Below are 17,726 nucleotides of genomic sequence, written 5' to 3' on the forward strand. Positions count from 1 at the left end.
TCTATCTATCTATCTATCTATCTATCTATCTATCTATCTATCTATCTATCTATCTATCTATCATCTGTCATCTTAACATTTTGAATATCTATGTGGTTATCTTTCATGACATACACACACAGAGACAATTTTTTATGCTGCCTCATTATGGTGTTGGTAGTGGGGCTATCTCTGGGGTGGAAGAGCAAAGAACATTGGGTGAGTATGTCAAGAGTATATATTCACAACAGAGTCAACTAAAGTTTGAAGGTCATCATCCCAGCTTTCAGTTAAAGCAAGATAACACCTATACTGGAAAGCAGTGATACCGGAAGATGCTGGAAGCAGATGATTGTTTTAGCGACAACAGCAAAAGCATCAATTCATACTGCCTGGGAAAAGTTATTACTAGGATAGATTAAGAATCAGTGGAGCTACCTAGAGATAGTCTAAAATAAATTTGCATTTAGTTTAGACCTGGGCACGTATATATAGACACACAAACACACAAAAAATGTATATTTAGTATCCATAATTTAAAAGCTAAGATGACCAAAAACAGATCTTTCTGCTAGCTTTTTTTTTATTATTCCCTTTCCTTCTTCCACTTTAGCCATCCAGTCCATTGTATGCTTACTTGGTTTTTAGTCTAGTCTATCCACTTAAATTTATTCTGTGTCCCAATTTTGTCAAAATTGACAAACATACCTTCCATATAATTGGGTATCACTGATTATATGTAAGATGTCATCTGTAGTTGTACATTATAATTTTTACATACATTTTTGTAGATTTTGGACATAACAAATACACTGTTACAACAAGCATATTGTCTCCATCTTATGCATAGATATGCATCATGCATCACTGGTAACATATTAGGACACAATTTGTCAAATTTTTAAACATTTCCTAATGATGCTGCATTTAGGAATGCTTAAATCCCATGAAAATAAATCCAATGAAAATAAATCCAAAACATATAGACAGTTAAATTAACTTAATGTTTATGACTTTACTAATAAATGTTGTTAAATAAAAATGAATCCTTGTAATTATAGGAGATCCTATTTTCCTCACTTAGATATAGCCATATACACGTCATTTATTTGCACGTATCATAGAAAAACTAAATGTAGGAACTTCCATATATATACAGACACATATGTTAAATATGGTAATTTTGGGAATTAAACCGATGTTGTCTACATTAATATTAACTTTACCTATTTCAAATTCATCATCTTCAGTCAAAACATCAGCATTTGGTATACTAGGTGGAGGCTGACACACTCGAAGTTGGTATGCTATGAAAGCAGCAGAAACATTCCAATTAACACACCGTTCCACTTTATATTATAACAATAAGCACATTGAAAGTGAAAAAAAAATAGATATAAGAAATTACAGGGAAGTTAGCTTGCATCTAACACTGTACAGAAGTCTTATGACAAATTATTAGATTTATACGGTTTTACGGTTTCATAGGGAACATAAACATCTATTTCATAACATGTATGATGCTTGTTGGTATATTTAACATATATTAGTAAAATATGTGCTAGATAGCAGTCCCGTTAATTAGATTCATAACTGTTAGTCTGAACAAATATATGTTCCAAATATGTGCTGCTTAAAGGCTACATCAATCTTGGACCTCTGTATTGCATTCCATATTATACCATCAATTATTTATTAAAAAGCTCAGTGTTTTTTTTATAAAAAAAAATACTATATTATATATTTTGTAATGAACAAAAGATGGAATAAGATGACCTTCAAAGTATTGTCCTCCTTCCCCTTGCTTCCTTCCACTCTTAATGTGTGTTATAGAAATCAATTTATCATTATTATGGTTCATTCCACATGCTTAGACTGGATTTGGCATTTTTATCCACCTACTGAGTCCTTCCCAAGGACCTGATATAGGGAGATGTTGCTGTTTGATGGTGTTAAAGGTATCATCACAAAACCTAAGCTATTCCAAGCAAAGCTGCCTTTTACAATTGATTGATGGGGATTTTCTCAGTGCCAATGGATTATTTCAGGTACAAAGTTTGCCCTGCTCTGTAATTGGATTCTCATTCTACCTCTTGGCCTTCTTATAAATCCTCATGTTTACTGTCATGCAATTATTACTACCAAGCAGAAATCATTTACCATTCTAACTAGGAATACGTCCTTTGTGTTTATTATTTTAAAAAAGAAAAGAATACACATGCACACACATCCTTTAGGTGTGTGACACTAACCATGGTAACTAAGGACGAAGAAGCCGCTTGTTGTAAAATCACTGTGGAACTTTATTAAAACCTGATTTGAGGTGCTGTAAACAGATTCCAATGCAGTGTTGCCACTAAATTGACCAATTTGAGGTGAATTTTGCTCAGGTCCATCCCTAGAAGAAAGAGAAAGAGAAAGAGAAAGAGAAAGAGAAAGAGAAAGAAAGAAAGAAAGAAAGAAAGAAAGAAAGAAAGAAAGAAAGAAAGAAAGACAAATCTCACAGTTAAATAAATTTCCATTTGCTTTAAGTAAACATTCAAGGCACATCATAAGTAAAATGAAAGCAAGAAAATAAGTAATTCTATCTACTAATTCAGAAGAGACTAAATTCATAGACAGCATCTGTTTGCCTTTACTTTACTTTTCTTTTTCATTACAATGGAACTTGTAATTTTGCTCTGGCTACTGTATCTGGAAGTCTCTAGGATGGTAAATATAATATTTTCCCCTTGTTTCAAATGTGAGATTTATAGTAGTTTGAACTTTTCATACTCTTTTCCATTATGTGATATGATACATGGTATTTTACACACACACACACCCCCCACACACATATAGCACATACTAGAATTCATGAAGTTCTTTCTAATATATTATAGATGTTTAAAATTCTGAAAATTATGTTTATATAGTTGCTAGACACTTTTTTATGTGAAGATGGAATGCACTGAAATACACGTTAATTTTTTTAATAAAAATAATATGTATTTTATAATTATGAATCTATAATATATTGCAATTTTTATCAATTTAGTAATGCATATAAAGTTTATCTGTTTATGCTTGGAAAGTTCTTTTCCTTTGCTGAATCAATTTCCTTAAAAATAGAATAAAGGACAAAGGCTTTCATCAGTTACTACTTGTTTGATATGGGGAAAAAAAAAGCAGATGCAGCTAATCTAGTCTTCTCTCCTCTCCTCCCCTATCCTAGCCTCTCTTTTCAAATGGGCTTTTAAAAATATGAAAACAAACATTATTTTGCCTTAAATACTCCTGGGACAATTGGTTTCAAATAAAAAAAAAATATATGAAATAAAATGGGTTGGGTGGCAACACTAGTATTAGTTTTCCCAGTGGACAGTCAAATAATTATGGAAGCTTCCAGAAGAAGCTGTTCAAAGACATCTATCATTAATCCGGCTATCTTTTCAAAGCCATCTAAACCAATGGCAATTTGAATATGTTTTATTGAACTTCAGAAATTGGTTATGCCCGTTAATTTACATAAATCCTACTTGTTTTTTTTTCAGTATTAACATATTTACGAACACAAGTTTGTTCTGTGTTTTTTTAGTTTAGTAATCATTGTGTAAATATTTGTTTAACATTTAAAATAAATATTTTGTATGGGTTTTAATAATAAAGCTGCATTGCAAAATCTAATAGAATTAGGAAAAATAGAAAATCAGAACCTTCACATTAAATAACTAGATGTTAATATTCCAATTATTAAAAAATCATGATAGATAGGTAGATAGGTAGATAGATAGATAGATAATGTCTGGACTATTCTTATTTCATATATTTGAAATAAGGAAACATTTGGCATGTTATATTTTAAACTCATTTACACAGCAGAAAAAGAACTCCAATAATTCAGAGAAACAAATATATGTCAGTGACGTATCAACCCTAAATGTGTTTTATCACAAACAAGTAAATTATGTTCCATGATCATATTAATAGGTTTGGTCTTTTGAACATAAATTTACAGAATTCATAATGTAAGTTTTATAAATATGTAATCCCAGAGATAAATTTTTCGAAGACATTGCAGCAGATCTTAACTGTAAACCTAACTAGTTGGGACAACATTCTTATAGAACACTAGAATAATAAACCAATATTTAAATCATCAAACATCTGAGCTATTAAATCAATCCAAACAGTAATTTGTATCTAGTAATTTTGCTTGTTCTTATGCATGACTTCATTGCATAATAAAGAAATTATGATAATTTTTGCTTACCAGACTGTTATAAAATCATATATTGGTTCTGTCTGAAGAACAGTAAAATTGATATAAATGCCATTTCCTGGTGGTACTCTTACTAGCCAAAAGCAGTCTTGAAAATTTGGATATTCATCAGGGTAGCCAGGTGAATATATTGTACCATTCATAGCAGTTATGTTTCCCCCACAAAGAGCTGGAAGGAAGGGGAGGGAAAGAAGGAAGAAAGTTAATAATTGAAATAATTGAAAAATATATTTTATTGCTTTAGTATAAAAAGAACAAACCCAAATCACAAATGACCCCAAAACAGACAGCCCCCCGAAAACAAAACAAAACAAAACTGACATATTATGGATTTTTAGAAACCCTGTTTTTTTAAAAGGTACAATTATATCTTAACTTCATAAAATATTAAAAAGTTCATTACACTAAAAAATTTTCAACATGAAGAATATCAGAAATTGTTCATCAAGGGAAACAGAACATGTATCATCAATTGAAAGTTGCAATTCTAGAGCCACAAAGTTGTTTCAACTTTGAAGAGTAATTTTTTTAGCTGTACCCAATGCTCGATAAATCAATGTTCTTTTAGTGGTATATCTTATATATAATTCATTCTTATTATTAAACCATTTTGACGTTTGACATTTAAACCAAAAAGTGGAAAGAAAAAAAAAACTTTCTGCAAAATGATAAGTACTAGCAGCACATTTAATTAATTTTTATGTTGTCCATCTCCCTTATAAGGTGACTCTCGGTGGCTTATAAGTTACAAAACAAGTTAAAACAATTAAAATATTAAAACATTAAAAGACCATAGGTTAAGATTTTAAAACCACATTGAAACCAGAGCTAAGATAGGATGGAGATGAGATCTTACCCCTTTTTACATGCAATATAATAAAGTTAGAATTCATAAATTTGCTTCTGATGCCAACTTCAGTTTGACTAAAATTGCTACAGTTTATATGTACTTGGCTTATAGCACATAACAAAATGTAACATAAAAAGACCAGATTTTGAAATGCTTGCTGTTTCCCTTAAGCAATTTTCTTCACATTTCCATGGCTATCATTCTGTTACTCAATAGTCTAACTATTGTATAGATCCCTATCCTGCTTTCAATCTGTTGACTATACTAATCTTTTAAAATATTATCTGTCTGTCTGTCTGTCTGTCTGTCTGTCTGTCTGTCTGTCTGTCTGTCTGTCTATCTATCTATCTATCTATCTATCTATCTATCTATCTATCTATCTATCTATCTATCTATCTATCTATATCGAAAACATACCTTCACACCTTGGAAGAGGATGGTTCCAGTTACGACTGATTCCATGAAGGCAAGTAAGGGCTGAATTTCCAATTAAAGTGTATCCAAGAAAACACTCAAATGAAACAGTCTGTCCTACAGTAAAGTCAGTTCCAATAACAAATCCATTTCGGAAGGGACGTGGATCAGGACAACTTTGTAACTGATACGCTGAAAAAAAATGTCAGTGTACCACAGACATTAAAGGTATTTCTTGGGCAATAATTTTAAGCACCCCTACCTCTGTGTGCTTCTCTTTCTAACACATGAACACAGAACTCACACAGTATAACCACAGTATATTCCTAATCTCAACTCTTCATACTGTTTTTTAAACATTTGAATGATATCATGGAATCGAAGAGATCTTACTTAATCTATGTTTTTCGCTACCGATGGCTGGGCTTTTTCTCAAGGTGAGATCAGATCTAGCCCCTGCAGGGAATATTCTATACTATATAATACTGTCTAAAATAAATGTATTGGTTCTTCTCCTTTTTTCAGTCTCAGCATCTGGAAGCACCTGGCTGACCTTGTTGCAGCTTGAAGTTATGCAGCATTAAACCTGGTTAATATTTTAGCGAGGAAAGCAGCAAGGAATAAGAGAGTTATGCACAAGATGAGAAGTTGAAAGCATTCAGAGAATAAAACTGTCAAACCATTTTGGCCATATTATAAAGAAAATGGCATGGTTGTCCATACAGTCAATTTTAACTCCAAGGTATTTTTATCTTTAAAAAAAATCATTCACATTTAATGAAGGCTTTGACATTTGTTTGGTTTGAATTCCTGGTAACACTTTGGATTCTTTTCTAAGACTGCTTCTACTTTCAAAATCATCATGTAAATATGTATATCTATATATCTATATGTATATATGTGTATATATTTTCTGAGGGTATTTGTATGTAAGTCTTTGGTTGTTCGGGTTTTCTCCCGCGTAAAATTGGAAGTGTCTTGGCGACGTTTCGACGAAGTCCCATTCGTCATCTTCAGGCTACCAAACCAAATTAACCAACCTACTCCAAGACTCCACATACAAACCCCTAAATACAGATCCCACCACCTACCTGGAAAAAACCACCAGATCCAAAATAAAAGCCTCCCCCATTAGCGAAGAGATCCAGCAAAGAATCATTCCCAGAGAGAAATCATCCAGATGCCCCAAACTCTATGGTCTCCCCAAGATACACAAAGAAGGAACCCCACTCAGACCTATAGTCAGCTCCATAGGCTCACCTCTACAAAACCTAGCCAAATTTCTCGCCAAACAACTACAGCCCTATGCAGAATCCATCACCTCACACGTAAAAAACTCATTCCAGTTTATAGAGATCATAAAGAAACAAAACTTACAGCCCAGCGACCTACTAGTGAGCTTCGATGTCATATCCCTCTTCACCCAAGTGCCTATCAAAGAAGCCTTGACAGCTATTCAAAACAAATATAACCCCCCCAAACACATCTTAGATCTGACCAACCACTGCCTATCCAACACATACTTCATCTATAATGGACAAAAATACAAACAAACAGAAGGAGCACCCATGGGATCACCCCTCTCACCTGTCATTGCCAACCTCTACATGGAACACTTTGAAACCCAAGCTCTAGAAAAATCGGATCACAAACCCAAACTCTGGCTCAGATATGTAGACGACACCTTCATAATCTGGCCACATGGGAAAGAAAAACTGGACAACTTCCTCACACACCTCAACAGCCTACACCCCAAAATACAGTTCACCATGGAAACAGAAACCAACAACCAACTTCCCTTCCTGGATGTCTTAGTCTACAAGAAATCCAATGGCTCCCTAGGACACACCATCTACCAGAAGAAAACACACACAAACCGCTATCTGCACGCTCTCTCACACCACCACCCAGCACAGATCAACTCTGTAGCCAAGACACTCATCTCCAGAACAAAACGCTTAGCTGACGAACAACACCTAAACCCGAACTACACACTCTCACCAATGTACTAACATCCAATGGATTCCATAGAAATAAGATTACAAACCTAATCCAAAAAGAAACCCCCACTAAAATCCAAGACAAAGAACAAGAAAACGGCAAAGCCATCCTCCCATACATAAAAGGCACCACAGACAGAATCAGTAAGATCCTCCATAAACACAACATCAAAACAGCATTCTGCACAAACAGAAAAATATCCACCATCCTTAGAAACCCCAAAGATAAAATTGAATTAGAAAATCAAGGAGTATACGAAATCCCATGCACCACTTGTCCCACCACATACATCGGACAAACCAACAGAAGAATAAGTGCACGCATTGAAGAACATAAGAACTCAATCAAAAAAGAGGAACCAACATCTTCCCTGGTCCAACACCTTAAAGCTACAGGACATGAAATTGACTTTAAAAATACCAGAACCATTGCCAAAAGTGAACATTTTAATAACAGAATAATCAGAGAAGCCATCGAGATAGAAAAACGCCCACACAGCATGAACAAGCGAGATGATACCTCCCGCCTACCAGCCATTTGGAAACCCGCCCTTATTGACAAACGACTCCCTAACACAAAAAATGATACCAGACCCACACTCACAAAAACCACACAGGAGGTCACCACCACACATCCACGCAAAAAACAAACCCAAAGCCACACCGATGACGAGGCACGACCACAAACCAGAAGCCAGACCACAGCTGCATCATTAGCCACTTTAAACCCCTCCAATCCATACATGAAGCAAACTGACACCCTCCATGAAGAGGAGACACGACCACGAACGCGAAGCCAGAAAATAGCAAGGCAGCCCAAAATCTTAAACCCCTCTGCAACTCAGACTAACCTGAGCACAACCAAACAGAACACTCCCCCAGCCAATCAGAGCACAGCCAAGCCCCTAACCATTCAGAACACACCTCCACCCAATCAGAACACAGCCAAGCTCCCACCCAATCAGTTCATACCCCCACTGGCAGTTAAAAGGAATAAACAGCTAAGACCACACATTGCTGCTCAAAGCACGAAGCTGAAAGCACCAGCCTGAAGATGACGAATGAGACTTCGTCGAAACGTCGCCAAGACACTTCCAATTTTACGTGGGAGAAAACCCGAACAACCAAAGACCTACATACAAATACCCGCGAAAACCTCAGAAAACAAATATAAATATATATGTTTTCATTTTTTGGTCCCATTGTTGAATGCAAGGATATAAATCACATGATATTGTAATACTGCAATATTTCCAATAGTTTTTAATTTTATCAGTAGATGTTTTAACTTATTCGATTGTTATTTTATGTAAACTGACAAAAGAAATGATAAATAAATGTTGTGTATCCCTCTTGACACTCCCTGTTCAACAACTATGCATTGTTTAAAAAGCTTTTGGGGCTTATATATTAATAGTGAATTAAATTCAATGGAATGCACACTACCTGACAACTTATTTATGAGAGAAATCCTATTTAACCTCACCTACTGAAATCATCTATTTTCCTAGTGTATTATGAGAACTGCCAACCTTTAAGAAAAACAAACTCAGAAAGGGTGTAGGTTTCAAAGAAACTCCTTCTTTGAGTGGAAAGGGTTTTTTGACTATTTCAACCATACCATTGCATAGTTTTCTGTCTTTTTGTAATTATATGCTCCCAAACATAAATAGTGGATCTAATTACCATGAGAAATAATTAGTAAGTAACATTGTAGATCACTCCAAGCACAAATGAGACTGCAATCTCTTGATAATGCTATAATTTGGGGTAATGGACTTAATGGTCTATTTTATTCCACCCTGGTTTATCCTATGATTCCTTAAATGAAATCATTGCAAAGCAAACTAAAACAGGCCATTCTTTATATTTCTACAACATAATTTTGCCATTTTTAGTAATGCGTCTTGTTTTATAACATTATAACATTTATAACAAAAAAGTAGAGGTCATCACACACCTTGATACACAATATGAAATCCTTGTTTGTTCTGAGAATAATCACTGTGAAAATATAAGCTAGTTTCATGTGTTGTACTGAAAAGGGAAGAAGGTAGCTGAGGACCGCTGAGTCTACCAATGGCAGTGCTAACATCAGGTGATCCACTTCTAACTTCCAGGTAATCATGGATTGTCTCCGTTGAAAAGTTCACAAATTGCAAATGCACTCCTGAAAATATTGTTTTAAAAAATCAACAGGATAAAATCTAAACATTGTAATATTAATACTATAATCCAGTTTATTAGACTAAACTGCCAAACCAAACATCTATTTGTTTTCAACATTAGAAGAGAATATTTGTAGCTCAGGGTTGAACTGTGGGGTGCTTGGCATGCACCATAAATATATCAAAATAAGCATAAATACTTCAAATTAAAACAAAACAAAACAAAAATTCTCTAATATGAAACAGTGCCATAAGCAATGTTTCATTTTCTTGGAGCTTTGTACCTTCAGAAAAGCTTTACTAACCAAATGTATCTTACTTGGAAAGAACACAAATTGTCCACACACCTTGCCACTGCCATTGCCACTGCCAACACCAGTAGCTCAATAAGCCCCAAATGCATGTGTAGCTCTCTGGCTGGGGAATTCTAGGAGTTGAAGTCCACACATCTTAAACTAGCTAAGGAAACTGATCTAAGTTGTCCATTGTATGTCAAATAATAGTAGATATGCCTTCGGATTAATACAGTAGGGTTTTTCTAATGTTCTTATATTCAAAATATTCCAGTTTCTGATACACCTGACTGTTAAGAGAAGATTGCTCTGAAGCCCTAAAAAACTCCTTCAAATGAACACACAAAACATAAAGCTGGATGCTCCAAACGATTTCAGCATAAATTCATTTTCAACCATGGACAGTGAGAAAAACTAATTTGGTGAATAAAGTATTCTTGCTATGGCTAGTTTTAAATGAGGATCATATTTAGTAGGGCTTCACTTCTGCTAAATGGTAGTAAATGGAATAAGACATACCAAACCCAACAGGCAGCTTGATGGTCCATGTACAATCCAAACTACTAGGATAATTCCCGGGAAATCCTGGGCTAAGGATCACACCACTGAAGTCTGACATAGAACCACCACATTGTGCTACAAATGAGAGGGGAGGGAAAAGCTCATTTAAACCATGTTCTCTTTTCTTAGTTTCTTAGGCAGTGTTTCTCAACCTTAGCCATTTTCAGATGTGTAGACATCAGCTTCCAGAATTCTGAGAGTACTGGCTGGGAATTCTTGTAGTTGAAGTCCACACATTTCAAAATGGCCAAGTTTTAGAAGACTGTTTTAAAGAAATACACTCAAAAGAATGGGATTTTTCTGTTAGGCAATTATTTGCATTAACCCAGTTTATGCAAGTGTCCGAGGACAGAAGCATCTATAGCTCCTTATTCTTTTGATCCAATTTTAGCTTCTTCTGAGCAAGCGTTACATAGGTAGAAAAGGTTGAAGTAGGGTAGGGAATAGAAAATGAAATAGCATAACAGGGAAAGTCATTGAAATATTGAACAGGGCACTCCTTACTCTTTATTATGTTATAGACTTCTTTTGTATTTCATAATATATCAAACTTGAGTCACAACAATGTTTTTATTTATCTTTGGAAAAAAATATAACTATTTGAGCATTTTTTAAAATGCAATGTGTTCTGTTCACATCATGGAACTTCCTCCATCCCTCCATCAAGACACCATAAAACTCACAAATAAATCTCTAACACATGCTTAGTTGTCCCATATCCTTTTTTTATTTTATATATGGAAGATATACCTAAGCAAATTGGAATAGGATAATTCCATCTTCTCACTGGTCCAGGCATGCAGGTGATATGTGAATGTCCCTGTAAAATGACAAAACATTTTAAAATTATCAAATTAACAGTCAATTCTGTGCTGCACTTTATTATGCATAACAATAAAATGGTATCACAATTTGCATCCTGAGATGTAAACCTGGGAGCCAAACTGTCTGACAAGGTCTCATTAGCATGGCCAATTATGGTCTGGTTTGGCTACAGCAACCTCAGCAAGTCATTGGCACAAAAACCTCCATTGGATGCCTCATATGCTTCCAAACTCTGGCCCTGTTAGCTAGGGAGCTGATTACATAGACAATGTTGCTTTACTGAATTTTAACATATATGCCAACTGGCAAAGAACACAGGCCAGTGATGGTGCAGAATTGACGGAATATGTAGCATAATCATGTGGATATAATAGCTAATGTTTTCTTATCTATCGTATGGGCAACAGATCAGATGTTCTTCTCTGAATCATGTAAAGCGTGACCTTCACATTCCAAACTACATTTTCATTTAGGGATCTGGAAACAACAATCATGCAATGATCTTCATTAAAACAAAACAAAACAAAAACATACACAAACAGACATAGAACTAATGATGATTTAAAGGCTCCAACAAGTAATATCAGATTCTTGGTGAATACTGTGGACATGCTGATATCTTTGTGAAAAAGAGTAATGTTTTGAAATAGATGATAGATAGATAGATAGATAGATAGATAGATAGATAGATAGATAGATAGATAGATAGATGGATGGATGGATGGATGGATGGATGGATGGATGGATGGATGGATGGATGGACGGACGGACAGACAAACAGACAGACAGATTGTAGATAGAAATGGAAGAAAGAATATTGAAAAAACTCAATAAACATAAAACAATTTTAGTAGACCCTAATTTATCTTCCTTCTGCACCTATAATTTACACACTATATTCATCCATGTTTCTTTTCCTGAATTACTATTGAAAATCCCAAAGATTCAGGACAATAATGTTTTTACTTTCTGGCTAGATTACAGAAACAATAATATCTTAGTTAGAAATTAATAATACACCTGAATTTGAAAAAAAAAAATCTACCTGGAGAGAATATCCTTGGTCACACTGGAAGGAAACGACATCTCCCACCATGTACCTGTCTCCAATCTTAATTCCACTATTTGGGATCTGAGGTTCAGGGCAGGAGTCCAAACCTATAGCTGTGGAAAGTTAAAAAACTTAACAATGACAAAATAAATTTATCCTTTGTTATGCAGATTCTGACCTAAAAGCAGAACATTAACAAAGTCCCCATACTGAGGGAGAATTGAATCAGTAAGACAATAATATAGCATTACTGAAAACTGTCTACCTTCTAGAACACGGGGGTCAAACTCACCACATCATGTGACATATCGTGACTTTTTGCGCATTGCAGTTTGACACCCCTGTTCTAGAAGTTTCACAAGTCTTCTTACTGTAAAGGTTTGAGAGACCATTTTCAGACTTAACAAAATACAAGCATATTGGATTCCTTTCTCTTTCAGAGACTTCAAAATCCATCAACAGAAGCCAAGTGCATGATACTGTCTTGGGAAAGGGAAAAAGGCTAAATGTAGAACAATGGACAAAGAAGAAGACTAATTATCATCTGTACCTAAGTACAGATTAGGATTTTCAAGAGAAAAAGCAAATTATAACAGAGCAGTATGAAAGCAAAGTACAGATAGTCCTTGACTTATGACCATTTGCTTAACAGCAGTACAAAATTACAACATCTTGAAAAAGGTGACTTACGACCTGCACTCCCACGTATGACCATTGTATTATCCCCATGATCACAATTCAGGCATTTGTATTTCAACTGTACTTTGGCTACAAAAGAAAAAAATAGTCTTCTTCCTTGTCCATCTTCTGTGGTCTGCTCTTCTTTATATAAAGTGAACAAATAAATGCTGGCGGGTCTAGTCTATGACAATGTATGAAATGTTCTAATCTTTAAATTTAATACTTGCTGGGGAGGAGATGAAATGATGCCCTGAGCAGGAACTCACCATGTGCAACAATGGAAGTGTTGGGGAGAAAAAATACAAATGTAAGTCCATCCATAGTAATAAATTGGGGCTATACATATCAGGAATTCATTATGCAGGATGATCTACAACAGGTGTAGTGATAATGAAAGCTGATGCACAGGTAAAAATCCATGATTTGAGATGTGTTTGAATATTAGTAGCTCGGGTTGGTAATGGGGCTGTAGATTTGATCTCCGAGCTTTGCAGCCAAATCACCAAGCTTGGAGACCAAGCCTACAGCCCATCCAGGATTTGTCTGAGAAAGAAGGTTATAAAATGTTGCTTCTATCCATTTATTATATTTTTTTAACAATTGCTACTAGGAAGGACAGCTGGCCAAAGGTTGTTCACAGGATAAAATGAAGGATAAATAAAACTTCCTGGATTTTAAAATGTATTTCAAAAATCCATATGTTGCATGGCAAACCTTTCATTGAGCTACACAAACTATTTTTATATTCTCATGTTCAAAGTCCTCTGCACGTAAGCTGAACAATACACAAACATTTAAAATACACTAAGAGAGCATGGAACATCAAGTATTAAATATGGGGAACAAAAGAAAGCTTTTCTAAATAAAACTAAACAGCCAACAAGTAGCCGCAGAAGCTAAAAGCTTTCCAAAATAAATAGATTTTACAACCTTTCCAAAAGGCTGGAAGAGAAAAACAGTTTTTCTATATCAACAGAAAGCTGATTCAAAAGCTTTGGAGTAACTGTAGTAAAAATCAGATACTGAGCTGTTGTCAGTTTGTCTCATATGAAGCTGAAAGAGATCTGAACATTTTCCCATAACTGGGCCGGAGGCTTAAAGCTGGTCTCTTGAGGACCTCAATCTAAGACCACAATTAATGTCAGAAACAACAGAGGGGCACTCTGAGACTCAGAGATAGCCTATATATTGACAGTCATACTAGGCATGGATATTCTTGCCTTTGATAGCCATAAAAAAAGGCAGTCCTATCATTAGGACCAGAAAAGACATTTGTTCATCTTTCCAACAAAGAAAGATGGATGGGTTGTCCTGTTGGGAATAAGCTCTATTTGTCATACAATTCTCTAATAAGTGATATTAATTGTATTGCTCAAGTATAGCATCAAGTTTGTTTTTCAAACTGATGTTGACAGTTCATATATAATTCATTGTTTAATAAACTGAGTGTACGCGCAATAAAGAATCCAGTTAATCTTGCTACTTTAATTTGTTAACTGTATTAATGTTTCTACACACACACAAAGAGACACAGAGAGAGAGAAGAGACAAGAGAGGAGAGAGAAAGAAGAGAGAGAGAGTAAATTGAGGGGGGAAAGAATATGCTTGTTGTTTTATAATTGTCCCCCTTCTCTCAAACCTATAGAGAAAGATAACCTTGGATTATTAGAATTAATTCTGAAAAAAAAACATTTGGATCATTTGCTTGAGTATAAATGAATTTAATTAATAAAATAAAATAATAAAATAAAATAAAAATCGGGAACACATACTTTGGAGAACAAAGCAATAATTGTCATCATTATATGTATCCCATTATAATTTAACTCCCTGTTTAATTGTCTAAAGGTTTAGGTAGATTCTAGCTTATGAAATTGATAATTTTATAAAATGATTTCACTACATTACCATAATACAGGTAGCCAAAGATTTACAACCATTTGTTTAGTGATCATTTGAAGTTACAATGGCACTGAAAAAAAGTGTCTTATGACTGTTTTTCATCCTTATGACCGTTAGAACATCCTCGTTGTGGTCTAAGTCAAAGACTACCTGTAATTATCATTTATCTGCAATGGAGGATATGAAAATGAGAGAGAAAGAAAATAAAAGATAACTAGGTCTAACCACAAATGGCCTTTCATAATTTTTCATCAAATCGAGGAACATATAAATTGAGGAATTTTACTGAGTTTTATCAGGAAAGACATTCATTCCTCTATAGTTTTTCCAAAAGACAACACCTATTTCCTGGGTCTAACGGTACTGCTACTGAAAATCCCTTTTTTCTCTTCTGATCATTTGCCTGGGGATTGAAATAAAGCGTGTGACACCAAAAAAACTGCTAAAGAAATGATTGTCACGTGAAATACAAGATACTGTCACAAATAAGGTAAGGCTGTCCATCAAGTTCTTCACCAAACTTCTCTTCCATTTTGAAAAATATTTTAAAAACAGATTTTCTTTCAACAAAAATGAATAAAAGTTTGTATGAGATACATATAGAAATATTTTCTCTATCTGGCATTGAAAATAAGAAGGGAAGACATGAACAAAAGAACTAAGAAGAGAAAGAAAGATGAAGGGGGTTGCAAAAAATATAGAGGTCTATTATGGGTCATGATTCTGCCCCATCTCTTAAATAAAGAGTTGAAAAATCCCCCAAACATGTATGAATTATCATCCCTTCCCCCAGCATATAGAGCAAACTTGATCTAGTGTGACTTTTTTGGAGCTTGAGATAAGAGTTTTGAGCAATATGCAATTTCATCCTTTTACTTGACACTAGAAATTATGTTATCTATATCCTCTTCTTTTCATTTCATTTTCATCGTGTGCAGGTTTGACAAAGAGATGAAGTGTGCAGAAATTATGAATTGTGGCTTGTCTACTTACTAATATTGCCAGTTATTCCATGTCACTTAAATCATTGGTGAGTAAGTGAATGGTTAACAGAGCTAGACAACTGCAAGATATATTCCATATGAAATGACTGAATCAAATATTGAGATCTAAATATAATCGTGACAACTTCCTGATATTTCAAAGTACCATTCCAGCTTTCAAACAACTAATTACTTGAATATTTTTTTTAAAAAAGCCAGCAAGGAAGTAAAATGTAAAATAAAAGAATAGGATTGCATGTCAATGCAGGAAGATGATATAACAATATACATCTCTCAGAATTCCTACTTCTTTTTAAAAAATCTAACAATTAAAAATATCTAGTTATATTACAAAATGGAACTGTGATTGAAGAGCTTTTGGATTCTTAGAGACCAGACAAATGGTCCCAAAATTCAAGATTATATGTCTGATTTTGTTTATACCTATTGGATATATAGGCTCTTCTATTTACATGGAACAGTGAGAAAATAGCATACATTCTGGAGAAAAAGCTGCCTGCATTTGCTCAGGCTTCTTCAGATAAATGATGGCTATTTTTATGATTGAGGGACTCAGATTTGATCTCAAATATGCAAGTGACACTATAGGAACCAAGCAGAGCTGTGAGTTTATATTTGATGCAGCAGTTGAATGCTAAGAACTGCTATTTTTTGACAAATAAATACTTAATGATAAATTAGCATCATATAATGATCTGAGTTATGAAAAATAAATCTTTGGCGATTTATTACTGTCCTGTATTTTCTTTGTTTCTTTATTGTCTTAGTCACTGACCTCTCCTCAATATGATTTAATAGCATAAAATCTAAACCATGAGACAGACAAACTTAACTACCCACATGGATAACAAGTTGATTCATGGTTGCAGATGTATTTAAGCCTTGCATAAGATTTGGGACAATTTGCCTAAAGATATGTCATCTTGGACTTTCAAAATTGGCAGCTTTCCTCCTTCTTCAAAGAATCAATAGAAACAAATTAAGCCAAATTACTTTTCTATCTCAGAATGATTCATTCCCCCCCCCATCTGTCTCTAAACGTGCTTGATGTTCCACATATATTTTTAATACCTGTTTATTTTTCCTTCCCCCTCCCTTTCATTTCTGAATACTTCATCAGTCAAAATCCTGATTTCTCAATCATAATAAAAACAGACTCTGAGATTCTTTGTAGGGAATAGGATGTTAATGGTGAAATATTTATCTTTTGTTACTCTCTTTCTTTCATGAATTTAATGGCTTATATATAACAAAACAATACATAATTAAAGCAAGAATAATTGTATGACAATTCACTACCTTGTGATCCTATCAATACCAGTCTTTCAACAGAATCAACATTTAATTTCTTGAAGTGTAAATGTCTACATTTTCGAAGTCATTCAGGTCTATCTAATGGCAATATATATTGCAATTACATTACCTGTGTATTCTAAATGAAAGCCAGCAGCCGACACACTAATATCTGATTGAAAATTTAAGTACAAATTGTTGGACGTACTATTAAGAAGTGGAGGTATTGTGGTTCCTGGGGAGGGAAAAAGAAGTTTCCAGGTTATTAATCTGCAATTATTTTTTCTATTTCTTTCCACATTTCACAGTTTTATCTATAAATATAAGCAATGTCTCAGTTTACCATTTACATCCATTTCAAAAGAGTGCTCTTAATGGACAGTTTTTGCTTATAGGATCCAGTCAGCAACTTTGGTTCTTGGTAACTGAGACTGAAAAGTTTTC

General features: G+C 34.4%; 1 protein-coding gene across 1 annotated transcript in view; it reads right to left on the bottom strand.

Moving 5' to 3' along the window:
• CSMD3 (CUB and Sushi multiple domains 3) overlaps positions 1–17,726 on the bottom strand; it is a 131,040-nt gene that overhangs the window by 103,358 nt on the left and 9,956 nt on the right. Inside the window, exons 4-12 of the mRNA XM_039354551.1 lie at positions 17,413–17,517; positions 12,397–12,509; positions 11,277–11,346; positions 10,485–10,601; positions 9,465–9,674; positions 5,508–5,696; positions 4,232–4,409; positions 2,232–2,377; positions 1,206–1,286 (exon numbers count right to left, since the gene is read on the bottom strand). Coding sequence (XP_039210485.1) covers positions 1,206–1,286; positions 2,232–2,377; positions 4,232–4,409; positions 5,508–5,696; positions 9,465–9,674; positions 10,485–10,601; positions 11,277–11,346; positions 12,397–12,509; positions 17,413–17,517 — 1,209 coding nt within the window. The remainder of the gene's footprint in view (positions 1–1,205; positions 1,287–2,231; positions 2,378–4,231; positions 4,410–5,507; positions 5,697–9,464; positions 9,675–10,484; positions 10,602–11,276; positions 11,347–12,396; positions 12,510–17,412; positions 17,518–17,726) is intronic.

Source organism: Crotalus tigris, unplaced genomic scaffold, assembly GCF_016545835.1.
Source record: "Crotalus tigris isolate CLP2741 ecotype Arizona unplaced genomic scaffold, ASM1654583v1 scf7180000018559.1332295, whole genome shotgun sequence".
Taxonomy (NCBI): domain Eukaryota; kingdom Metazoa; phylum Chordata; class Lepidosauria; order Squamata; family Viperidae; genus Crotalus; species Crotalus tigris.